The 27,500-nt window shown below is 39.3% G+C and overlaps 1 protein-coding gene across 8 annotated transcripts in view; it reads right to left on the bottom strand.

The window, feature by feature from the left end:
• The window catches only part of Ndst3 (N-deacetylase and N-sulfotransferase 3), a 176,097-nt gene that overhangs the window by 18,323 nt on the left and 130,274 nt on the right, over window positions 1–27,500 (bottom strand). For 6 of the 8 annotated variants that reach the window (XM_029569829.1, XM_008846032.2, XM_029569828.1 and 3 more), the window contains exons 7-10: window positions 11,071–11,253; window positions 9,492–9,588; window positions 5,180–5,303; window positions 1,274–1,448 (exon numbers count right to left, since the gene is read on the bottom strand). In XM_029569829.1, coding sequence (XP_029425689.1) covers window positions 1,274–1,448; window positions 5,180–5,303; window positions 9,492–9,588; window positions 11,071–11,253 — 579 coding nt within the window. The remainder of the gene's footprint in view (window positions 1–1,273; window positions 1,449–5,179; window positions 5,304–9,491; window positions 9,589–11,070; window positions 11,254–27,500) is intronic. The other 2 variants (XR_003851561.1, XM_029569831.1) reach the window with 2 other exon arrangements.

Raw genomic sequence — 27,500 nt, 5'->3', positions numbered from 1 at the left:
GAAACCGTGTCTCAAAAAGACCCCCCCTCAAAAAAATGGGGGTGGGCTGGTGGAGAGATGGCTCAACACTGACTAAGTGCACTGGCTGCTCTTCCAGAGGACCAGTGTTGGATTCCCAGCACCCACATAGTGGCTAACAACCACCTGTAACTCCAATTCCAGGGAATCTAATGCCTTCTGACCTCCTCAGGCATTGCATGCCAGAGGTGCACTTTCATACATGCAGGCAATACACTCATGCACATAAAATAAAAATAATGAAGTATTTTTAAAAAGAACAAAAAACAAACCAAAATTATAAAACCAAGAAAGGTAACTAAAGATCCCTAAAGATTAAAGGCATTAAAAACTCAATTTTCTTGTGTGCTTATATTTAGTTTTGACTTCTTTTTTATCAGAACTTTCTATTTGATGATTAAAATATCACTGGGACATTTTAAGGACTTATTAATGAAAACATTTGATAGATAAATATTATTGCAGCATGTCAAATTATCAAACTATCAATTCTCTGAAAGTGATTGATTCTTTCTTTTTTTTTGAGACAGGGTCTCCCTGTAGCCCCAGCTTGTCTGGGAGTCGCTACGTAGCTATGTAGGCCAGGCTGGCTTTGAAATCACAGAGCTCCACCTGCCTCTGCCTCCCAAGTGCTGGGATTAAAAGTGTGTGCCACCACATTCTGCTCAAAGTGACTGGTTCTTTGCTAAGTTCTTTAAGCAAATTGATTAAATTAATGAAAAAAACTTATGTCTGTTTCTTCTGGGAAATAATGGAGAAAAATCTACCTTTTTGCATATATCAAATAACTATCAGATCTTATCTTTTGTTAAAGCCCGAGACGATGAGGCTGGGGAGATACTTCAGCCTGAAACCACTTGCTGTGCAAGCCTAAGGACCTGTGTTCCATCTCCAGAACCTATATAAAACTAGGTGTGGTGGCATGCGCTTGTAACCTCAGTGCTGTGGAGACAGAGACAGATCCCTGGGGTTCACCAGCCAGTAATTCGGCCTAATCAGTAAGCCCCAGTTCCCAGTGAGACACTCTGCCTCAAAAACAAGGTAGATGGCCTGTGTCCTACACACGCACACACACACGCACGCACACACACACACACATATGCACTTCTGCACACACCTGTATACCTGCATACATATAATCACCCCTTCCACAAGAATATACAGTCTCCTGCCAAGGTGAGCTGATAGTTTTGTTGGGAATGCTTCCTCACTGTGCACACTCCATGTCTCCCTGACAGGCACATCTTTTCCTTACCTGGTACCAGGAGTATGCTCGGTCCGATGGGTCAATGAGAGTGGTGATGATCTTGGCTTTGGGGACTAGAGAAGCTGCCCTTTTAGGGGCTTCCTCTGAGTGAAAGTAATTGGCACTCTTCTCAAACAGAAAGTCAGTGGTGACATTAGATGGAACTGGGAAGAAATCCATATACCTAGAAAAGGAGTATCTTTTCTCAAAATAAGACTTATCTATATTCATATCCTGGTGACTGGACATTAAAGGTTTTTAAAAAAATCCTTTTATTTCCTACAAAAAACAACAAACATGCTTTTCTCTGAGGCATTTGTCCCTCTAGTGAGCAAGGGAAACAGGTTCAGAATAAATAATGCATTCCAAAATTTTTTTATAAATGCCTTTTCTTTTTGATTTGCTTAATATCAGAAAAAAAGCAAAAAAGCAAAAATGTAGAAACCACAATAGTCATCAAACCACAACAGTGATCAACGCCTGTGCAAAACTGTTCTAAGAACAGGAAAGCTATACAAAGAAACCAAATCAAAAGAAAATTTGATGAAACAGAGGTTATACTCAGTTCAAAGACATTTTAAAATAACTTGTACTATCACAGTAAAGTAACTTCATTCCTACTACTGGGTCTGACTGGTATATTTAATCATGTAGTATCAAAGCATAGAATGTGTCTGTTGTCAATGTTACCTATTTGCTTACAATTTTTTTATAGTCACTTATATTTCTCTTTAGAATAATTACAAGAAAAGTTTTTAAAGTATGTCCATATTTCCATGTACAAAATCATATCAAGATTTCCCAGTTCATGCATTTGCTTGCATGTATGTAAGTGCACCTGTGTCATGCAGTGCCCACACAGGCCAGAAAATGGCACTGTATCCCCCCGGAACTGGAGTTATGTAAGGTTATTAGCTGCCATGTGGGTGCTGGCAATCAAACCTGGGTCCTCTGCAAGAGGACTCTTAACCACAGAGTCATTTCTCCAGCCCCTTAGATAGCTTTTAACATGTAAAGACAGTCCTTTCTCGTCTGTCATTTATACCTGTAACAGCTTAGGCCTTGAAAAGTCCTTGAAGGGTTCCCAGTGTTGAATTTATGCTGTTGATTTTTTCTGGTTGTAGAGGCTCACAGAGAAAAGGAGATACAATCTTGTTTGACTATATGTTCACATTTTTCTAGAAGCTGGAATAATTGATCAGTAAACAAGTAAATAAAAGAAATTCTGGTCCACATTTCCAAGATGGGACCTGGAGTTTTCCCAGGTAGGATCATTCTTGGAGAGTAAGTATTCAGGAGATCCAAAGATTAGCAAGCATGTTACAGCAATTTAGGGCTTATACTTAAATACTGCCTCCTTAATTAGCTTTGCTGGCTCTATAAAATATAGTACTTCAGTATTTTCTTAAAATCTGAAAGATGTGGTTTTTTTTTCTTTTTGGTCTTTTTGAGACAGGGTCTCCCTGTAGCCCCAGGCTGGCCTTGAACTCACAGAGATCTGCCTGCCTCTGCCTCCCGAGTGCTGGGATTAAAGGTGTGTGCCACCACGCCTGGCTGTGAAAGATGTGGTTTTTTGAAGTATTTTACATTTATTTGTGATTTGTATTGACATGAATGTTTTCTGTGTGTGTCTGTGTGTGGTGTCTGTGTATGTGTGCACATGTGGGTCTGGGCGTGCTCACCCATGTACGCATGTGCAGAGGCCAGAGGTTGATGATGGGTGTCTTCCTAATCCGTCTCCATTCCACCAAGCCCCCAGGATTCCTCCCCACCTGCCCTACCAAGCAAGCATCTCTCCAGTTCTGATCCCGAGTATTTTTGATTGATTTTACTCAAAGCTATATAATATCTGTAGAAGTTCTAAATGCTAACAGGATTCTATGATGTCTACGTACCACTCCAGTCTATAAAGCATAAGGTTTACATTCATGAGTAAGTCAGATGTTTTCTTGAGGTGTTCTCACTTCAGATTTTGGCTATTTGGTCAAAGATAAACTTTAAAATTTTCATTTGGCTTACTTTGCTTGTACCCTAAACCTATGCTTAGACTACTTGTCAGTTAAGGAGGTCCTAGCTTTATCCAGCTCTTTAAAAAATAAAAGCAGTTCCTTTCATATGGATTAATTAAGTGTGCCTAAGTTAATTACTGAAATGTCCCTGGGACTCTAAGACACATAATGTTGTGGAATCAAGATCCCAAAGCATGGCTGATGGGCTGATGCTTTGTTGAGAAGCCAGGGTCTGCCTGGGAACACACTTGATGCTGTTGAGAGTAAATACAGTTATAAAATGACATCTTTAATTACCACTATCTATTATTTACATAAATTGCCTTTTATAAATGTATAATTTGTCAATTGAGAGCATTTGCATCTGGGGTACTTGGTGAGTTATGTTTATACCTAGTCTGCTTTCTTCATTAGACCTAGGTCTTTGCACATGCTAGGCACACTATCGCTGATCTACATTTCCAGGTCCTTAGTGAGTTATATTTAGTAATTCATGTCATCTCTTTGTAAAGTGTTTGAAGGAAAATTTATTTTTATTACAGTATTGACACATATTACTAGCTTGTGATGAAGAAGGTTTTTTTGATATAATTTATGACAAAAATTGGTTATTCTTAAGTTCCAGGAATGCCAAGAATTTTACTAGTCATTACCTCTAGAAGCCTTTAATCCCTCCTTTTGTCCTAATGACAGGATTCTATTCTATTGGGTGAGTGGTTATAGAAGTTGAAGTAGTTGATGGTGTATCTATACCACACATCTGTCAAGCACTGTGTGGAAGAATGGGTCTTGAGCCATGTGACAGGATACATATAACTTCTAGTAGATATTCAAATTATACTCAATTTGTTTCTTTATCTCTCTATTCTGATTATTCACAAGGACTTGAGATGGTTGATACTTCTAAAATTGAAATCATGTGGGGCTGGAGAGATGGCTCAGTGGTTAAGAGCACTGACTGCTCTTCCAGAGGACCTGGGTTCAGTTCCCAGCACTCACATGGTGGCTAATAACCCTTTGAAACTCCAGTTCCAGGGGATCCAACACCCTCTTCTGGCCCCCACCAGCATTGCACAACATGAGTACACTTACATACATGCAGGCATTACACTCATACACAAAATGACAATAATAAAAAAATATTTAAAAATACATAAAGAAATAAAATTGAGGTCATGCAACTAGACAACTAAGGTTAATGCAAACAACTATGTACAATAAAGGCAAGATGTCTGTTTATATTCTGGAAGAACCACTCTTTTCTTACCATTCTGCTCAACATGAGAGCTTAATAGAAAACTCTCTAAATACATCTTAGGACTAGCATGTTATTTGTACCATCAGTGTCTACTCTATTATACTTGTCTATACCTACATTTTGACCTTAAATTTTAAACCATTTTCTTTGGATACTTAATATATTTTGAATTTTAAATCAAGGGTAAAAATTAGGTTTTTAGTACTATTAATATTTTTACAAAGTCTCATTATTGATCAACATGTCCACATTTCTATTTCTAGTGACTTCTTTGGCTCTTAAATTAAAGCATAACAGAAAAAGATGCCATGGAGCACAGTATCACCGCCAATGTGCACAAGGGCGACGCTGGCAGGGGGATGCTCCTGGGCTCATACTGTTCTCTGACTGCACATCTGTAATTATCCTCAACGATAATTAATGCCAATTGGCAGGTGGGGCTCCTGAGGCAATAAACCCCTCCATTAACTGAAAAGACTTGTTATGAATAATTTTTGTCCTCTTTTATGCTATACAGTCAACGTCCAAGGTGTGGGGTACACACTTTATCTGTGGTTACAAACTTTCATGTTTCTTTACACATTACCACTAAGTTTCTACCGTGCACAGTACATATACTTTTAGATTTATACTAATAACCCATCTTACCAATCAATCCCCCTGTGGTAGTTATTTCTATTAAAGAACTGTACCTCCTCAAAGGTTTTTGGGCTGGGGGAGTTACTAAGGATGGAAGGGTGCATAACCAGGAACAAATACAAAGCAGTGGTACCTGAAACGACAGCACAGATATAGGAGTTAAGGAAATGGACAGGTCGAGTTCCAGAGTTAGCATCCAGCCACTCATAGACTGGCTGTAAATACTTACACATAGTGTAAATATTACACTGATCCAAGCAGAGTCATTACATGTCCCCTTGACAAACTGAGTTGACAACCTGCATCATTGCACCAGCTCCAGTTAAGTGATGTGAGGACAGGCCTAGAGCCCACACTGGTGAAATGGGCTTTTACTGGTTTGATTTGTGATTTGGGCTGTTTATTTCTCTCTATTTTAGGTTTTTAAAGGAAAAATCATCTTTAAAAATTTCACTGATTTTCTCTGATGATGAAAAAGTATGTGAAGATGTTTTGAAATTAATTAAAGCACTATAAGTGAACTACCACATTATTTAATGTATTACATTACCAAAATTGGTATTTGCATTCTATAAAGATCTTCCTGAGGCCTGTGAAAGCTAATTAAGAATGGGATCTTAATTAGATTCAATTTAGGCTTTAAGTATGCCATACAAGCACTCATCAAAGAAGCCTCTTTTTGCAAAAGATGGAGGCTACTGCAGGGTTGCACATCTGGTCAGGCACTGAGAACATACATCTCGGAGATGCCCAGTACTAGGTGACACATGTGCAGTCAAATCTCTACAACTAAGGTTAATGGAACATGGAGGAATAAAGGGTAGAGAGAGGGCTAATGCACCCCTCAACTTTGACCAGTGAGGCTTCCATGTACATCAGAGTGCGATGTACACAGAAGGCCACTACCAGCCAAGTTTTGAAGAATTAGAGACTGTAGAGTGTAGGATGGGACTCCTGTATGGAACCTTACCCACCCACAGCTCAGGGACCATTGTAGAAGAGGAGGTGGAAAGATTGTAAGAGCCAGGGCTGGTTTATGAACACAGGGATGTGGAGGTTTCCAGGCCACTGGAGGCTTGCTCATGTGAGCCTGTGGCAGCGGTGGTGTCTAGCATGGGACCCACGTCAGTGTTAGGGTTCGGATCCGCAGCAGCCCCCTCCCAACAGGGCTTCACAGTTTTCCAAGCCCCTGAGAATGCAGGAACTGAGTTAATGAGCACCCTGGTCTTTGAAGACAAGATAAGCAGACTCTCTGTACCTTTTGGTCAAAGACAGCCTGCTTCCCCTTTGATGATCTTGGACGCAGAACAGGCTCCTGAACTCCAGATCCATTAATGTAGGAACTGTCTTGGTAAGCTGTTTCCTCCTGATAAGTTTTACAATGTATAGACTCCTTACCTTACCCCATAACCCAGATCCTGGCTGACAGAAGGGGTGGTTTTAACAGAAGCTATTCTGACAAGCCCTGGGCTCCCTCTCTCCCACCTAACTTTAAAAAACAAAACAAAACAAAAAACATGTTCCTACCTTCTGCATCCCCCAAAGCCCCCCTATAAAACCCAGCCCACAACCTGAAGACTGACAACTTCCCTGTCCTGAAGGGAATTGTCCCATGTGCTTTTCCTCTGCTGATAAACTATCCTGTCAGAGTTTTGTCTGTGTCCTGGTGTTTTCTCCGATTGACCTGATTCATCCATCAGTCAGCTCAATTAAACAAGGGCCCAAAGGGGAGGTGAGAAATAGTTGGAGGGCCAGCACTGGATTGAGAACTATTTGAGACTGATTGCTGCTGGGTGAGGGAGAGGATAACTTACAGACAGCCACTGGATGGGCTGACTAGACTCCAGTGGACACATTTACACTGAAGGACACTTGGGTACAAACACCTGAATGAATAGGACTCAGCAGGTATGGCAGAGGGCCCAGGGTTCGGTGGGGGACTAAAGGGAGGTATGAATCAGGAAGGAGGTCTGGATTTGAGTGGGAGATGGTGTATGAAATTTAAAAAGCTCAATAAAAAAAGATGTATCTTATGTACAGAAGTAACAACAAACTTGGGTATATTAAATAAATAAAATTGAACTGTAGGGGAAAAAAAAGAATCAAAACTTCTAAGTTTGCATAGGCTTGAGCACTCCCACATACTTACAGCAAGTGACCAAAAACCACTTAAACTGCTAAATTTGAAGAATAGTAGTGTCCCTTTTAGTGACATAAAATTAACATTTATTGGGACTAGAATAGCTCTTATAGTTTATGGGTACTGGGGAGCAAAGGTGTGCTTTTTTTAAAATGTATGTAGAGGTAGTGTTTTGTTGGCCTAAATTAGGAGGTAAAGTGTGTACATTTACTTAGTCTACTGCAGGAGAAAGTAAGGCTGCTTGTGTTCAGTTTGCCAAGGAGTTAACCAGTTACTTGCAATTGTGCCTGTGTTTGTAAGATCATTACATAAAAGTACTCTGGTCTGTATTTTCACTGTTCCTAAGATATAAATGCACCCTGTACTGTCTATACGCTCATGGACTTACACCACTACATGATCTAACAGAACAGGCTTTGTCGATTGTACATCAGGTTAAACAATAGCAACAGCAATCAAACATGGTCTCATAATAGCTCTCCTATTTGGAGAAATTACCATTCTAACTTTGCTTAATAATAATATCATGTTGCCATTTACACAAAATTTGGTATTTCCTTTTCACTCTGACAAGTTTTAAAATTGTACTTAAATATCCAATACCTGTGCAATATTAAGATTGTTAAAATAACTGATGTAAAAGAATTCAAATATTCAGTATATCTAGAATATTTCCAAGCCAAACAGTGAGCACTTTGCTCATAGTCATGGAGGATGACATGGAATGAAACACAAGGACCTGTGAACACAACATTACAGTTCTTCAACAGCTTGACTCAGAACAGTGGGCCTCAGCATCTGGCTGCATTAGAGTCACTTAGAGGCGGGTTCACACAGGGGCAGAATGTGGCTAGGGGGTGGGGGGGATAGGGGAGATAACTAACTGCACAGCAGTTTGGGGCACTGTGGCTGGGACAGAACTCTTCTACATTTGAATGTGATGTTAGTTACACAAGTATGTAAAACTGCTAAAATTTGCCTAATTTTACATTTAGAACTGATGAATTTTATTGGATGTAAACTATACCTCCATAAAACTGGGAAATTTAAATTTCTATAAAAGCAATCATTTTCCATATTTTTTATGCCAAAGGCAAATGTCATATCCAAATAGTAACATGAATGTTTGAAAACCCAGATGAGTTTAGGAAGCCAAATAATAATTCTGCTATCTAAGCGTGATGTGGCACTGTTTCTAGCACAGTGGGAGAAGTTGCTCTCCTGCAGGGCTCACTGCAGCAAACAGGATATGCCAGGCTTCAGACACAGGTGAGCAGTGATGATGAGGCTATGGCTGACCACGGCACCTCTCTGAGGAGACTTCAGTTTCAATGTTCTCCTCCTTAAGGACTGTCTGCCACACTGACTCAAGCCTTCTGATTATTTGCAAATGGCACTAAAAATAAGGAAGAGGCTAAGCTCCCAGGGCAGCTTGCTCAGAACTCTCTGTTACCTTCAGAGACTTGGAGGGGGCTGAATTCCCCTTGGCCAGCAGTGCAGTTAAAATGGCCATTTTCTATGAAGCCGGAATCCAAGGGCCCCGAGTAATTTATCATGCAAGATACAGACTGAATGTTTGGCATTTTAAAACTTCCACTGGGCTTCATTCTAATACTGATATTTGAAGGAAAAAGGAAGTTTATGGGGAGAAATTGCACACCAATTTAAGAAAAAGGTGCAAGAAATTTCTCCTGGGTATGAAAAAATACCTTTCCTAGCAGAAAGTTTTGTTTATGTTTAGGAATTCTGCTTGTCAAACATCGTTCCAATTTTTAAAAAATAGTCATCTCTGCAAGAAATAGTTTACAAGTAAATGTGTCTGGAAAGCAGCAATTTTTCTGGAAAGCATTTATTGTAAACCACTCTAGGGACTTACATACCTCTCTTAACTTTTGATCAAATCCTGTCAATCACTTTCTAAACACAAGATTAGTTTTAATTTTAGAAATGTTAACTACACTTCTCAAATAAGATCTTTGGGAAAAATGCCAAAAAGCTGACTGGTATGTATGTCAACTACATAACATCATGTCATCCTTTTCCCTTTAAACCCCTTGACAAAATCCTCAGTACATTGTTCAGCAAGGCAAGGACTGTATCAGGAGAAATCATGTCTTCTGAACTCCCCTAGTTATTAGTATTTCTACATTATTTAGTAAACATAACATTCAAAGTTCTCACCAGTTTTCTGGGGTCCTATTACCAAGAATTTTGGTAAACGATCACACGTTTTTTCTTTAGACCAAATGTCTCTGTGGCGTTTGTCATCACAAGGGTTCTGAATTGGAGAATAGAGAGATTATTGTCTTTCTGTGTGTCCGTTTGTGAGCTAGCATTTCTAAGCTTGTCCTTATACCATACCCCAGGAAACAGGAGGATAAAGGAGGAAACTTCTTTTTTTGAGGCTGAAAGTGAGGTGGCATCACAGGCTCTTTGGAATAATTTCTTTCCATCCTGAAGCTGACAGTGTAGACGTGAGAAGGGAGACAGATTTCTACTTTTGGTAAACAGCGTCTGAGCACCAAACTTTCATATTACTGACAATTCTGCATTTAAGATTCCCGCTTCTTAATAGTGAGCTTATTGGGCAAAAATTATTCTCTCTGCTAGCCTAAAAGGAGATATAGCTACTCTCTCAATGTGATAAATCACTGTAATGTAACATGTCAAACTTTTTTCTAAGTAACTGAACTTTCCTGCTGTGGTTCAAAAGCACAGGGCTCAAGCTGCACTAATATTGCTTAAATTGATAGCCAATTCCTTTCAGCTGCCTTCAAAGTTTGGTAACTGTGTATCCAAACATATAAATTTACAGACAATGATGCTAAAAGTATTAAATTTTAGCAAAGTGTAAGATGTAGGTGAACTTCTGCTTTAGAGGTTCTAGTTTGAGTCTATAACACTTAAAACCAACACACACTGTGCAACTGTATCTAAAACATACTTTAAACTCCAGTCTGTGTATTAACATAGAGAAGGAGGAGAAATTACAATACTCTTTTAGGAATGAGCCAACAGGAGTATTTTTTCTTTCATTCAATTAGTGCAGTAGATATGTGAACTTAAATAAAACTGCTTATATTTAATGATGACAAAAGTGAGGTACTCCTTTGGCTCCCATTTTGTAAAACCATTTGTTTTAAACTATTCACCTACAATGATAATGATTTTGGTTTAAAAATAAGGTGTTAAATTGGTGGGAAAATTGCACATCTTTCCAGTGACTGGTTAAGAAGAAAAGATGCTTGCCATACCAAATGCTAATATAACCTGTCAGTACTAAGCTCATCTCCTATCAGAAAGCTCCTAATGTGGGTTGATCATAAGAGGGAGGTGTGTGTGTGTGTGTGTCTGTGTGTGTGTGTGTGTGTGTGTGTCTGTGTGTCTGTGTGTCTGTGGGTGTGCATGGGAGCATGTTCAAGGTTAACCAGATGGCTAACTGCCTAACACACAACCTGTTTATCATCTTCTGCTTTCAACCTATTATAGTCTGAAAATGGCTATCTCACTCCTGATTGAAAATATCCCATCCACTGAATCCCTCACTGAATATTCTATATTTTCTAATGAGAAAGGGTTTTGCTCTGTGCGTAGCAGTAACATCAGACAACAACGCGGCAGGAAGTAGTGTCTCAAACATTAACGCTTCCCAGGTGGACCATTGTCCTCAGATGCTTTGAATTTTCACATTTGGATAATTTCACAGAACTGTAAAATATGTTTATGAGATTAATTGTGCTAATTATTGAGCCAATCTTACCTGCCAGAGAGGATCTTTCTGATCAGGAAAGAGCTCAAAATACTTGTGAGCCAGCTGCACTGGGGGCAGGGTCTGAAGGCGCAGGTTGGTCCAGGTCTGCAGGAAGTTGGCTAGATTCACAAACGTATGCAGCCCCAGTCGGTCATTTCCATAGTTAGACAGATGGGTCATGAAGATACTGATCTGAAAGGCAAATGAACTTCAGTATAGACAAGCTATTTGAGCGCTAAAGGGCAGTACAATCATAGCCACCTTAGACTTTTTTTTTTAAACCAGTATGTATAAGGATTTCAATTTATGACTTGTCTTGGGCTTTGCATATTCCCTAAAAACTCTGATTATAATAATTTAAAATAAAAGATGTGCAGTCAGCAGGACTCAATAAATGTTTAAATTTTTTAACATATTTCATGACAAATGAAATGAGTTTAAATCTTAATATTTGCTGCACAGCTGTGTGGTGCAGCAGATCAGTCCTCCATAATATGAAGAGGCAGGATTTTTTGAGGTTGGGATTTTATAATTTCAAGTTTTTTAATTTGGTTTATACTGTAGTGTTTCCAGTTAGAGGCATAATTATCACTGAGGTTATTTAACTGTCCTCTGATTTAGATTTCTTAGAACTATAGTGACAGAACATGGCGTCTGAGCATCATTTTACCTCAGTAACACTCTAAACCCTTTTCTGCATTCATGGGTCTATTGTAAGTCCCAATATAAAATATTTCCTTTAGGAAATATGTAGTGCTTGGCCAGATCAGATTGACTCTCACTATAGCAGCAGTTGACATCGACTGAATCCATGCATTGAAAAAAATCACAGCAAATGTGGGGAGTTTTTACAACAAAATGAATCTGGATTCTGTAGGTTTTGCTTAACTTGGTCTGAGATGTAGAACAGGGATTTTAAAAGCTACTGTCCTAGATGAATTCAAAAAACTTTTATTGGTTTGTTGTTGGCAAATGGAAAGTATTTTGTCTAAGATTTTTTCACTAGAAAAACCAATGTTGCATTTGTGTTACAACAGAAGCCTAAATAATTCCCATGATAAGAGGACTTTCCCCAAATATATAACATCATGGGAAAAAATGGTACTAATGATTGTTATAGTAATCGCAACAATGAATATGTCATTAAGAAGCCAAAAAAAATTACAGAAAATTTATTGAAGTAGAATGGCAGAAATGAGAGAAAAAGTTACACCGAGATTTGACATGGGATATACAAAAAAAAGTCATTAAACTGTAAGCGGAAGTAGCCATCCACATGCTGTGGGTAGGTCCCTAACCTTCATGTGAAAAACTCCAAGTTGGAACAAGATTATCCTAGTGTGTTTGAATTCCCTCTGCCTAAATGTATATCAGATCTTAGAACTTTCACAAACAAACACTTGGAGGATGATTTTTAAATAGCTCCCAGAATATCAATGCAGTCATTGATACTGACAAGTAACATTTTTACCATCTTGGACCTTTCTGAAAATTGAAGCCTTTAAAAATCACCTTTTTGGTTTTGTTTCTTGTAGGATCTTCAAGTCGGTGACTATATTTTTGTTTGTTTGCTTTTTTGAGTCAATGTTCGAGGAGATAGCCCAGGTTAGCTCTGAGCTCACAGTCCCTTGGAATGTTAGCATCACAACCACGCACCATGACTGACGGGTGATGTCTATCATTCTTTTTTCTTCCCCAAAGCTTGTCAAAGAGTAAGTGAAGAACTTGTGACAACTGTTCTTACAATGGGATGTTCTTGTCTTTTCTTTGTGTGTGTACATGTTCATGTGTGTGCAGGTACATGTGGAAGCCAGTCGACAACCTTAGGTATTGTTTCTCAGAAGCTGTCTGCCATTTATTATTTATTTATTTATTTATTTATTATTTATTTACTATTTATTTATTTATTTTTGAGACAGGGTTTTTAATGGGCCTAGAATTTGCCAACTAAGGTAGGTTGGTTAGCTAATGAGCCCTGGGGAACTGCCTGCCTCTGCCTCACCCCCACTGGAATTATAATTGTGTGGCACCATCACACCATGCTTTTTGTGCATGGGTTCTGGGGCAGTGAGGACACAGGTCCTCTTGCAAGCACTTTAACAACTGAGCTATTGCCTAGATCTGGAAGTTCTCTTTTAATGTCTGTAAAGGATAGTCTTTATTTATTAAATACTGTATTTTATAATAGAACAGTAGTTGATAATTCAAGTCACATTTCTCTTAAGTAGAAAATTTTATTGTAATTGAAAATATATATTAGTTAGTTGCTAGTTTCGTTTTTTGCTTTATTTTTATGAAAGATCTAGATATTTGCCACATTTCACCTGTGTAGTACCTGCATTGTACAGAAAATGGGAAGCAGATGCTGTACAGTACTGTGACACTGATGTAACTGAATCCTCCATTCAATCACAGAAACGTATTCTGGGCTATGATAAAGCAGAGTACTCACTTTTTTTATTTTCACAAGTATAGAAAGAAAAACTATGGTTTTGTTGTTGATAAAGACAGGCTATGCAAATAAGTTATAAGGTTGATAATGAAGTCACTTTTTCTGAAACTGAAGCTTGTTTGCAAGAACGAAGTCATTATTTATAGTGTTGAACTAGCCTTGTCAGAGAAAAGCTACTTAGTTTATAAGCACAGGACATTTCCCAGGTTTTCAACTCTTATTTTTGTCTGCCAACTTAACATCATGCAAAGCACACCACAAGCAGAATGGTGCATGTCACCTCTTGACCTGTTTAGACTTTGGACTCCAGCCTTGACTTGTTTTGTGCTCTTAAAGAAATAGAAAGCAGTAAGGGAGTCTAATTCATCAGGACATAAAACACTTTAATTTCTTTTAAAAATATTTTTTAATGAATCATGATGTCCATTCTGATATGGAATATTATACATCTTTTGCCCAGCACATGACCTTTCTAAGTTCTCTTTACAGTGCTTAGTTGTGAAGATATAAACCACTGATTGGCGAGAACAAATGTGATGGGAATATTTGGTTAAAAAGCCAGCCTGCACTCTGGACAAGTGCTGACACAGTGCCATTTCATTTCTTGGCAATTGCTCACTGAAAACAATTTCTCTGTGGCACAGGGAGGAATAAAAAGAAAAATCTTTAAAAGGTTAACAGTTCAGGAAAGGAGGCAATAGTCTGTTCCTAAAGAGTGTCATTAAGGGTGCTGCATGATAGGTAAAAAGTTGGGGGAGAACGAGCGAATGGAGGCAGAGGCACCAAGACACAGATAAAACTCTCAGTGGGATAGAGCTTTATTTCGCAGGGGACACGTTCCCCGCGGGGAAGGGAAAATGTCAGCCCATGGGTTGTGAGCTGGGGCTTATATACCGGGCTTCAGGGTGCAGAAGGCAGTAAGTTTTTTGAGGAAAAATCAGGCGGGGCCCGGGAGGGGGGGGGGAGCAGGAAAAGCAGGGCTTGTAAACCTGGCTCCGTTCCGTCTGCCAGCCAGGATCTGGGTCAGGAAGTGTTTACTTTTTTGTCTTCCTAAGATAAGGGAAAAGCTGCTGTGCTAAAACAGCTCCTAAAATCTCTGGTTTGGAACAGGCAGGATCTGCTTATCTTGTCTTCAGAGATCAGAGGAAAGGCAGGCTTCCTCTTAGAAGAATCTGCTTCCCTTGACTTCAAAGGCCAAGGTGCTTATCAGCTCTGTTCCCTTTTTCAGGCTTGAGAAATCCAAAGTCCATGGGACCCTGTTGGGGATGGGGGAGGCTGCTGCTGTTTGAAACCCTAATACTGCAGAGCCAGGCACAGTACACATGCCTTCAGTCCCAAAATTTGGGGGGTGGAGGCAGGAGGATCAGGAATTCAAGGTCTTTTGTGTGCTACCCAAGCATGCTACTACTGAGCCACATCACTAGTCCTTTGTAGTCTTAAAAAATGAGAATACATCAAAATAAATCAATTTGATTGTATTTGGTGATTCTAACAATAAGGAAAATATCAAAAGAAGTAGAACTGCATTTCTGAAAAAAATTTATTATAAACACACTGTGATTAACTAGTTGTTACAAAAAATTAATTAGATGTTTCAAATTCAAGTCACTGGAATAGAAAGAAAACCCCGAGTCCTGGTGCAGAATCTGTGGACAACACTGAAATTATGCTGCTTCTTTTGAGAAAGTCAGGGGACAGGAGAGGAAATAGGGATGTCAAACAGGGCACACTGTCTATTGTAATCTGTGCCCTTCGTGACCTACTTCGCAGTTCAAATCTACAAATGTTTTCCATATCATTGTCCTACTTGCCAGAGGTTTCTGCCTGGTTCCAGGGGTTCAAACATACAGATGGTGCTTATTCTTTTAAGTTTTGTTCATGAAAAAATTCAGAATTCAACACAAAGAAGAAAACAGTCTCCATCTCCCACTTTCGCTCCAGTATTCTTCCAGGTGACCAAAGGATTCGAAAGCTTTAGCACGCATACAAATCACACCGTGTTTTCAAGTGCTCTGGCCACTAGGCCTCCACCCAGAGATTCCGATGCTCCCCTTGGAGGAGGTTCTTCTACCTGCATTTCATAGAACTATCCCAGTGGCCCTGACACAGGCACCACCAGAATATAATTTAAGGGTCCAGTTTTCTTCTAAAAATGTGTATTTCCACTAGAAATATCTGTTTGTTTTTGTAGAAGTTCAGATCACCAATGCCCTTGGTTGCTCTGCAGTGGTCTTTTTGAGTACATTAAAAAATAAGCATGTTTAGTTAAACGCAAAATGTATTTTGACATTCTAGATAGGGGACTGTTAGCATATGCCCTGGTAAATGCTCTTGGCCATCCATTTTGAGGCTTCTGGGAAGCTGACAGATTTGTGGGGATGTACAGAGTATTGCTTAGAAAACTGACTCAGGGACTAGGAAGATGGCTCAGTGGTTAAGAGCACTAACCGCTCCTGTAGAGGACCAAGGTTCAGTTTCCAGCACCCACATGGTGGCTAACAACCTTCTGTAACTCCAGGTCCAGAGGATCTGATGTCGTCTCTGGCCTCTGTGGGCACCAAGCACCCACATGGTGTATATATATATACATACATGCAGCCAAACACATACACAGAACAAATAAAAATGAAAGAAACAAACTGGTTCAAATATATTCAGGCATTTGGCTATGAATTCTTCTTCAGTCCTGTTTTTTTCTGAAAGCAAATTTCTTCTCCATTCTCATTTGTGCATCTAAAATACATATTACCTTCTAACTCCCCTGTTTGGAAGGCCATATTTCATGTTCACTTTCTACCTTCCTTCACGGCATTTTAAACGTGTGGCAGAGGACTAGTATAATTGACTTATGCCCCAGGACCATGAATACTCTTTAAGGAATAAAATAAGGAAAGCAGATTATTTCTATGGGGTAATGTTCAAACTCTGGAAGTTCCATTTTTATCCTTATGTGTGTGTCCCATCACAGTCAGGACTGTATTCCCTCACACAGGCACATCGCATTTTCAAGACAGAGGGAGCTATTCTAGTGATGCTCTGAGCCCGACTTCCTGTTGTCATTTCCTGGCTCCAGCCCTCTAACAATTCCTCTTTACATTCACATCAAATAGAGTCAGCACATCATCAGAGTTGCGTTGTGGCCCCAGCTAACTCTCCCGCCCTTATCTTCCATACCCTGCGCTCAGGGTGAATGGCCACTGTACTTGCTGCCTCCTGTGCCCCCTGGTTCACCCACCCACTGTGGCTTAGCTTACCCAGTTTCTTTTCACTAGATTGCAGAGACCTCATTTTTCTAAGCTTACCCCAATCCTACGAATCCAAGAGTGTTACAAGCATTTCTTCTATCTCTCTTGGCAAATGCAATGCTTAAGAAAATTGAGCCCTAGAACATACTACTTTAGTCTTTCTGACATTTTCTTACCCTGAATTATATTATGCTTTAAGACATTCTTACTTCATCTCTGGCATATAGATACTTGAGTACTGGCATGAGGTCTTTCACCTTTATACTATGAGTTTACTATAATACGTACTCTGAGCCTTGAGTCACACTAATATTTAAGGTGGAAAATCTTGGGTCAGTTTTATTCGGTGTGATTTGTTCTGATAATACCTTGCTGTCATTGAAATTGTAAATGTCCTCCATGATCTTAGATCATAATACTTAGATGTCTGGCTTTGCCATGCATAGTGTGTAAGAAAGTAGTCTCTGCCACTTCTGGCCACCTCAAGGCTAGTGTATGTCTAGTGTTTTCTGTCCCTTCTCTGCCACCTCCCGTGAGATCTTACTCACCTCTAGTTCGTCCGCTTCCCTGGGTCTTCAGCCCTTCTGGCTGGTCCTCTCCTGTAACCTGGACACATGTTTGAGTCTCTCTCATCTAAGCTTGCTCTTGAACTTCCATGATTTTTAGTGTTGTCTTTTTCAGCTAAGAGTGTCAAAAGAGCAAGGACATGGAGGGTGGTTCTTCCTGGCCTCTTTGAATCGGTCTTCTGTTCTCACCTTCCACTGAAAACGCCTTCTCCATGGAGAGTAACCACCTCTTCTACCATGGACACGTGGCAAGCTTTAAACTCGCTAAACTGCTTCATTTGACACTGCTGATCACACTTAAAGTACTCTTTTTGCCTTTTTAAAACTGTTTTCTCCTGCCTTTTCTGCTGATTACACTGGCTCCTCTTTCTGCCTGTCACGTTTACCGAGCTGGTGTTTCTCAGGGTTCCGTTCTTTATCTGCTGTGTCTCCAGGTCAAATCAGCACATTGGTTCACAAACCTTAAACTACTACCATCTTTATCTGTCTCCTAAATTTTGTATGTGAACGTCTAAGTGTCTACTTGACACTTCTACCTGCATGGCCATAGCCATAGCACTTTAAACACGCCAAGCTCAACTTGGTTTATGTTCTAAGTCGATGTGGTAGCTGTGGGAAGCACGAACCGCATTTGTTTCATCATCACTACACCTCCAGCATTAAACCAATTAGACATAGGTAGCGTGGGAATGACTTTTATAAATGGACATAATTTGACTGAAGACTTTTTATTAACCCTAGCAAAACCATGTGCTCTTGTGTCTTGTGACCTACTTGTGCACCCATCTTGTTCCCTTGGCAACCTCACTTTGGTACTCTATCCAAAAAGATAATGAATGAATGTGGGTATACTTGCAAGTTAACATATCAAAGAGTTGAAAGGTGGCACCCATCGTCCTTTGCACACAGTGGAGACTGGGAAGGACTCATGACCTTGGGTGAAAGAGGTATTCTAGAACTAGGGAAGAAAAGGCTGGATGGTCTGTTAAGATTAGGGTGGAGCCAAGTTTGTGCTTCCCCATTTGAAGTTGGAGAAACCATTTTGAATAAAATTCTGAGTGGGGCTGGACACAGTACAAAAGACAGAGTTTCAGCAAGATGGTTCCATCAGCACGGTTCTAGGAGACAGACGGTTCTAGGAGATGTCTAGGGGAATGAGTGTCCTCCAAGTGTGGGCCTACTCTTAAAAACTAAACAGTTATGCTTTTTATTTGTTAAGGTAATTCTGCTATTAGCACTGTTGGGAAAAAAAATGAAATACCTTGATGAATGCTGTAAGAACTCTGCATTTTGATAGAAAACTCTGTTTAAAATGTTGATTTAGATTTACTTGCTAAGCTTGCCTGTTCTGCCTGATTTGTATCTACCACACATGGATGATTAACCTAGTTGAAATGCTAAGAATTGAAGTGCTGTAAACCTCCTTCCTGGACCCTGGACCCTGGACCCCAGACTCAGTTGATTTACAATGTGTCCTGTAGGCCTGTTTGCACATACCAGATAACCGATAAGGAACAAAGAGAAGGAAGTTGCACCAGGCTTACACCAGATCTAGCCTTCCTGGAAAAGATGTTTAACCGAAACTATAGCTTTTAGAAGATGTTTGATCAAAGTGTCTGCTGAGGAATGCTTTTTGTGTAATGACTATGTGGGCCTATATAATCTGTACCTGAAACTGAATGGGGGTCGATCGTTCTGACCAGACTTGCATGTCTTGGGAAACCGGTGGACCCCAGCCGGCTGGAAAGTAAAGACTCTGCTTGATTTTTACATCTCCAATCCCGTGTATTTGTTATCTGGAGGGGACCCATCGAGTCACGGACCCTAACAAGCACAATGAATGTTCGGCAAGCAAATAGCTGAAAGAATGGATTTTTACCCTGAGATGTGGCTCTCTTTCTTTTGCCTATGGTTACTACAATTCACAGAGTCATCTAACAAAAAAAGTGAGGGCTCTCCATTTCCTTGTTGTTTGTTAATATAGTCCTCTGTATAACTGCAACCCCTGCTCTCTGTCCCCATTTCCATGTGCCTGGTTTAATCCCTCAGTGCCTGTTCCTGGTGATTCTTTTAAAGTCTTCTAACTAGCCTTCCTGTTTCAAGTGTTGTGTTCCTGAACTTATCCTCTAAAACAAGGTTCTTCAATAGATATGTGTTGTCATGCATAGTTTAGAACCTCTAGAAGCCATATTACAAATAAATAATAAATGAGAGAAATTAATTCTGGTATGTTTAATTTAACTCAACATATATATAATTTCATGGGGCTGGAGTAATGATTTTGTGATTAAGAGCACCTACTGGGGCTGGAAAGATGGCTCAGTGGTTAAGAACGCTGACTGTTCTTGCAGAAGACCCAGGTTTGAATCCCAGCACCCACATAGCAGCTAACAATTGTCTATAACTCCACTTCCAGGGAATCCAACAGCCTCTTCTGTCCTCTGCGGGCATTGCATGACACAGGTGCACTTACCTACATGCAGGCAATACACACATACACATAAAAAAAAATAAAAAATAAAAGAACACCTACTGTTCTTGTTGAGGACCTCAGTTCAGATCCCAGTACTCACATTATGTGGCTCACAAGATCCTGCAATTCTAGTTCCAAGAGATCAGGCATCCTCTTCTGGCCTTTTTGAGTAACAGCACTCAGATGCGTGTGTGTGTGTGTGTGTGTGTGTGTGTGTGTGTGTGTGTGCACGCACACGCATATACACAATACAGTTAAAATAATTTCATCAATATTAAATTATTGAGACATTTTGAATTATCTATTTTTCTTCCAATTAATCATAATTTTTACTGGTGTTTGTTAAATAAAATGGAAGTCTGCCTCATTAAATGTAGTCGTTCTGCTTTTAAAAATTATATATTCAAGTTAAAAAAAAACCACAAAAAATTAAAAAAAGGAAACTACTAAAATGCGGCCCACAGTGTTTATATATAATATCATACATATATCTTAAATTCTTATTCATAATATATGTAATATATATTTTTATGTCACTGTTATGTATATATATAGATCTTGAAATAAAATCTTGTATACATATGTTAAAGTACAGTAGCTGGAATATAATACTTGCTCATAGCACATAGTATATATTGTAACATAGCTAACATTTTATGTACTTTAAAAAGCTTTTGACACATTTATACATATACATTTGAATGGCTAAATAGTAATCTATTTTTAACTGTCAAAATTTACTTGATCAACTTTCTACTGTTGGTAATTTAATGTATATATTTATTATTTACTGATTTAGTTATATTTTTATTGTGAGGGGTGCTGGAGATCAAACTCAGGGCCTCCTGCATGCTTGCTGTGTAGTTAAGACAGTAACTCTCTCACTGAATTACATCCCAGCAACCTTCAGTTTATTTATAAGCTTTTATTGTTGCATACAAAACTGAAGACATTTTGGGTTGTATCTTTATTACACTCCTAAGAAAAATTTTTAGATGTAGATGAATTACTGGGTCAACGAGAATGTACATTGCATTCAGCACACCAGCCCGATTCTCTGGGCTTTCTTCTTACTTGTCAAGGGCACAGATAGGGATAAAACATACAGGAAGAAGCAGTCTTCTGGAGCTCATAAATGGTGACAATTCATATTTGAACTTTCAGGAAAACCGGCCTCATAACAATAAGTCACTGCCTATTTGAATGTTGCATTAGCTTTGGCTATTTAGCTTTAAATCAATGAGTCACAGTTGAAAGAGAAGCTAAATGTGAATGAGAGGTAAGGGCTAGAAAAATGGTCTACTTTTCATTAAACTGTGAGGAGGAAATGGTACTTTTCATAGTTGCCTTTTGATACCTTTTTGAGGACTCAATAAAATGACATTACTAAGAGGCATCCATATTCCCGCAGATGGTCCTACACCCATGCAGATACAAGCAACATTAAGTGGACTCGGGTGGGGGGGGAAGGAAAGAGAGAGAGAGAGAGAGAGAGAGAGAGAGAGAGAGAGAAAGAGAGAACATGAACATGAAGTGGGAGGGAAAAGTGTGAGGAGGCTAGGAGAGGAATCGGGAGGATGGAAATGGAGAGGGGTTGGATTTGACCAAATCACGTGTGCATGTATGAAATTCTCAATAAAAAGTTCAATACTATTTCTGAAAACACAGTGAGCACCCAAGAAATACAAGCTTAGAAAAATGTGAGAAATTAATTTCACTGATAAAATATGACATTGAGAATTGTTTTGAAATGTTTCCACCAAGGCAAATCTGCTATGATTTGATCTGTTCTGAAGATCATGAGATTACCGTAGCGCTACATTGTATGATATTGTCAAATACCATATGGGTCACAATACGCTATCTAGTTTTTTAAATTTATTATTTTTATTTTATGTGTATTAGTGTATTGCCTGCATGTATGCAAGTGCACCCATGCTGTGCAATGCCTCTGGAGGTCAGAAGAGGGTGACGGATCCCCTGGAACAAGTTATCATATATATTACATATACAATATTTGCACTGGGAAAAACAGGATTTTTAAAAATCATTGTGACCCAATGTAAATATATCCCCTGTTCACCTTGCATCGTGATCCCAAAGGAAGCCTGCTGTCACTTTGATTCCACAAATGGATGTTTGATGGAGGGAAAATGGAGTATAAAGAAACAGTGCTTTCAATCAACTCTGGCTGGGACCTATGGAAGTTGGGACCCATGAAACTCCTTTAGTTTATCAATAATCCCTTTTTTGGCATGAAGAGGAAAAGTTCTACAATGTGAAAGGTAGCTCTCTAACAGACATGTAATATACCTCATCTGTGGTGTATTATGATGCATAGTGGTTTATGAAAATTATATTTTCTAGTTTTAACTAAGCTAATTAACTTAAGCTAACTTAAGACTTTAATAAAAGTCTTAAGAAATTGTGGCCCACAGCTGTCACTACTAATAAAAGCACAATTAAAGAACAAGAAAATGCACCAGCCCAAAGTACCTCTAGTGAGAGCTCTGGTCAGCCACATGAGTAGTAAGCAATGATGTGACCAGATTCCAAAGTGTAAACATTCAAATTTCAAAACTTTCAATAATCTGAACTATGGATTTATAGCCACTTATTTGTTAAGAAGTCATTATGGGGGCCGGAGACATGGCTCAGTGATTAAGAACACTGGTTGTTCTTGCAGAACAACCCAGCCCTCACTGGCAGCTAACAACTGTCTGTAACTGTGGGAGACAGGTTTGAGGCTAGGGTGAAATTCTTAATGACAGCCATACAGCAGGCCCGAGGCAATGGCCCGACCCCTGGAGCCACAAGGAAAGCCTCATGACATTTGCTCCCATTGGCAGATCATGAGACTGATGCCTAGAGCTCACCACTCCCTAATCACCACCCCTGGACTTCCAAAATTGCAACACTTAGATATTGCAACAGTCAGGGTCACTTGGTTTCCAGGAATCCAGGCTCTGTAATCTGAAACCCAGTATGCTAATGAGGCATCCTACCCACTATTCTGTGATAGGATATTAAGTCTGTTATGCTAATAGGATGCTAAGCCTGTTATGCTAATAAGGTATCCTACTTGCTATACTGTGATAGGATACTAAACCTCTTATGCTAATAAGGTATCCTACTTGCTGTTCTGTGATTGGACCACTACCCTTATATAAGCTTGTGCCTTCCTGCAATAAAGCAGACCTGTGTCACTGAACACTGGTCTCCTGTGTCTGAATGCGGCTCCGCTGACACAGTCTCCTCACCAGCCCTCCGGTCTGGGACCAGAGCGGCCTCAGCTCGGGGCAGGCAGAAGAGCAGCCTCAGTCCAGGGCAAGCAGCGGAACAGCCTCGACACCATGTGAATGGAGGAGCGGCTGCCATTGACGGTGACGTAACTCCAGTTCCAGGGGATCTGACAGCCTCTTCTGTCCTCCACCGGCATTGTACAACATGGGTGCACTTACTTACATGAAGGCAATACACTCATACACATAAAATAAAAATAATAAATAAAATATTTTTAAAAAAGAAGTCATGATTAGCAAGACATTTAGAAATCTTATTCATCCTTTAAATTTTATATTTGTAGGGGAATTCTGGTATAAAATGTTATTATAGGATGGCTTCAATAATATTTAAATTTAAAAATTGTGTAACTCAGACCTTAAGGAATTAGAATTCATAGGATATAAAATTAATTTAATTTACTTTTATTTATTTTTATTGTTTTTATTTTATGAGTATATAGCCCACACATGTGTATAAGTGCACCCATGTTGTGCAATGCCCATGGAGGTCAAAAGAGGACATCGGATCACCTGGAACTGGAGTTAGGACAGTTGTTAGCTGCCACGTGGGTTCTGGGAATCGAACCTCAGTCCTCTGTAAGAGCAACAGCAACCAGTGTTCTTAACCACTGAGCCATCTCTCCAGATCTATTTTTATTTTATTTTAATTTTTTTTTTGTCTTTTTGAGGCAGGGTCTCCCTGTAGCCACAGCTGGCCTGGAATTTCCTATGTAGACCAGGCTGGCCTTGAACTCACTGAGATCCACCTGCCTCTGCCTCCCAACTGCTGGGACTAAAGGTGTACATCACAACGCCTGGCTGGATATAATAATTTAAATAACACCATTGCTTTTCCATGTGGTCATTTCACATTCAGTGTGGTGGCTTCCCCTTTAGAACCTGGGTGAAGGCTATGTTGGGCAGAATGGCCTCACTGATTTCCTAGATGACAGAAAGTACCTACATAGCTTTAAATCGCCAACCTAGTCTTGATTTAGTAGTTCAAATCTTCTGTTCAAGAAAATAGTAAACACTCAAAGCTTGCTGCAGTATTTAAATTTTCATCTCACCTAGTGAGAACTGAGAGAGAATCAGTTACAGAGGGTAGGAAGAGACTCCTTCCACAAGGGAACTGACACTTTCTCTTGCTTACTAAAGTTTCTGGTCTCTGTACTGGGGACATGGAAGTAAAGAAGGACACAGGATACAACAAGAATAAGATTACTTATGTTTAAAACCATCTAAGGTATCTGGAGGGTTCTCCATTGGGCCCACTAATGCAACTACTTCATTTGGCCTAGGTGGGCTGAGCAGGCCCTTTGGAAGGACGCTTTGGGTCCCTCAGGTTTAGGAACCTTGAGCAAAGAGTCCAGACAGTTCCCAGCTCTGTCTACCTCTTCTGACATCCAATCTGTCTTACGCTCTCATTTGACAGCTGTGAAGCAGGCACCACCCAGTGCCCCCTCCTGATGGTCTCAGGGACCCTTAAGTCACAGCTGAGAAGGGGCTTATTTCACCCACAAAATGCCTCCCAAAACTCTTCCTCACAAATTCTTATCCCGGATGTAGATGAGAAATTTGAATTTCAGCATGGTGGTCCCTTTCAAAGAACACTTTGGTGTCTGATATCTTTCACATATCTATATTATCATAACTGTTTTATGCATCTTCATTCATTTTATTGCCTCCAGTGGGAGCAAACAGATGTGACTTTAACGGTTAACAATCACTGAGCTCTGTTTTAATACCTGGCTGTGCCTTAGTCTCTACTTAATAATCTCAGAGGGAAGCTTAGCTGCAGAATGATTTGCAGAGAGCTCTTAACATTTGGAATTTGAGATTTAAAAGAGAGCTGGGAAGGCAAATCATTTGCGCTCAATCAGGGACAGGGAAGGGGGCCAATGTGATTTAAAACAATTTAGCTTGAAGTGTTTTGTCTTCTTTGTAACATTTATGTCTCTCATTTAATTTTTCTGGCACTGCATTCAGAACTGCAACTTCAGCCCTTTTGGTACAAGCTACTAATTGATGATGAATTAACACTTCTGCTCAGTGACAAAAGTAATGCCTTTGGATTATGCATTGCTATTACTTTACTTTCTGAATAAATGTTTACATTTCATGGAAGTGGCCCCAACTCTCGTGCCAGCAATTTTCAATTACGTGTGCATTGTGCCCATGGTTTGTGCTGTAGTAATGTGTTTCTACGTTACTCTGAGAGACCCCACTACAGTTGTTCAGAGACCAGACACAGCTGCTCTTGTTCCATCAGACTTACAAAATGACAGAATAATGAATACAATTATAGCTGATGATAGATTTAAAAGTTATTAATTAGAAGAAATCCTTTCTTATGCAGAAATATAGCAGAAATGTTTCACTCAGTTTTACAATGAAACATCTTTATTTTCCAGAAGAAATCATTTTGCCCGCCCCTTCCTTCCTTCCTTCCTTCCTTCTCTGACACCCATTTCTGACCTCCAAGGGCATTGTACAACATGGGTGCGCTTACCTACATGCAGATAATACACAAATACACATAAAATAAAAATAATAAAAAAATTTAAAAAAAATTAAAAAAGAAAATAAACTCACATGAAGACCTGACATTGTGAATGAACTCATATGTGAATGAACTGAATTTCAGTAATCACAAAGACCAGCCTCATCACGGGCAGGCTTCAATTAACACATGTGCTTAAAGGTGTGGGGGAGGAAATCAACATATCAAACAAATGTATTCATTTTATGAATGGAAAGATCCCACATTTTCAAATACTTAAGACTACTTGCTAAGATTTTGTGTATTTATTTATTATTTTTAATGAGCATACAAAGTTACGGGTTTCATTATGGATGCTATACCTGGATCATATGCTACTTCTATTTTTGGTTTTATGAGGAATCTCCACACTGATCCTGTAGTGGTTGGACTAGTTTATATGCCCTCGAGCAGTAGATAGCATCCCATCCCTCCCTCCAAATCTTCTCTACCCTGCATGACAGCTCTTTTGACTTCAGTGAGACAGAATACCAATGTAGGTTTTACATCTCTGATGGTCAAGGATGTTTTACATGTTTTCATATATTTACTAGCCACTACATTTTCTAATTTGAGAACTGTATAATTCATCTGCTCTTTAACGATTGGATGATTTGAGGTGTGTGGCTGTTTAATTTTTGGATTCTTTATCATAGATATGATCCCCCTGTCTGATTCATAGTTGGTAAAGGTTTTCTTCCATTCTGAAGGCTGTCTCTTCAATACGCTGCTTCCTTTGTTGTGCTTGCTGTTTCTAAATATTCAAATTAAATTTTTTATCCTTATTCACTTATTTTAAGATAGTCCCTTTATTTTTATTTCTTTAATATTTTTTGATTTATTTATTTTTATTTTATGTGTATGAATGTTTGCCTGCATATATGTAAGTATACCACATGTGCGCAATACCCATGGAGGCCAGAAGAGGGTGTCGGATCCCCTGGAACTGGAATTATGGACGGTTGTTAGCCACCATGTGGGTGCTGGAACCAAACTCTGGTTCTCTGCAAGAACAACACAGTCTGTAACTCCAGTTCCAGGGGAATCCATTGCCCTCTTCTGACCTCCTTGGTCACTGCACAACATGGGTGGTACACTTATACACATGCAGGCAATCCACTCACATACATAAAATAAAAATAATAAAAGTAAAATATTTTTTTAAAAAAGAAATGAAGTCTGGCACAAAAATAGCTCGAGTGAATTAGTTTTCCTAAGGCTTTACAGGGAAAAGACAATCCCAGATGTAGGAGGTAGATAGGAGACTGTGTAAAGACTCACGAGCAAGGTACCTGGAAACACATTTCTGCAAAGACAAGAAGGAATAAAAATATAAAAGGAACTTAAACTTTTGAGTCAGCACAGTCAGCACTCCAAAAGATGATGCTTGTGGGTAAAAGAGGCTGTTAGGAGTAATGAGAAAATGCTTCAGAGGTTTCTAACTCTGGGAATGAAAGTTTACATTCACAAAAGATTGTAAGTAGATCAGAGGCCTCTAAAAATATTTTGTAGTGGGAATTCTACATTTGGCATATAATTTGTTATTTTTAAAATTGTAAATTCTTTAAAAAATTTTTAAAATACTTTATTTTATTTTATGTGTATGCCTGAATGTAGGTAAGTGCACCTGTGTTGTACAATGCCCTTGGAGGACAGAAGAGGCTGTTGGATCCCCTGGAACTGGAGTTATGGACAGCTGTTAGCTGCCATGTGGGTGCTGGGATTCAAACCCAGTCTTCTGCAAGAACAATCAGTGTTCTTAACCACTGAGCTATCTCTCCAGCCCCAATTATAAAATCTTTAAAATAACTTATTTATAGACAAAACCATTCCATAGGTAATACTATTATGAAGTATGTATTTTCTTTTATTTCTTT

This window comes from Nannospalax galili, unplaced genomic scaffold, assembly GCF_000622305.1.
Source record: "Nannospalax galili isolate Female #2095 unplaced genomic scaffold, S.galili_v1.0 scaffold142, whole genome shotgun sequence".
Lineage (NCBI taxonomy): Eukaryota > Metazoa > Chordata > Mammalia > Rodentia > Spalacidae > Nannospalax > Nannospalax galili.
The sequence above is the reverse complement of the archived record's forward strand: the minus strand, read 5'-3'. Positions and strand labels throughout refer to the sequence as shown.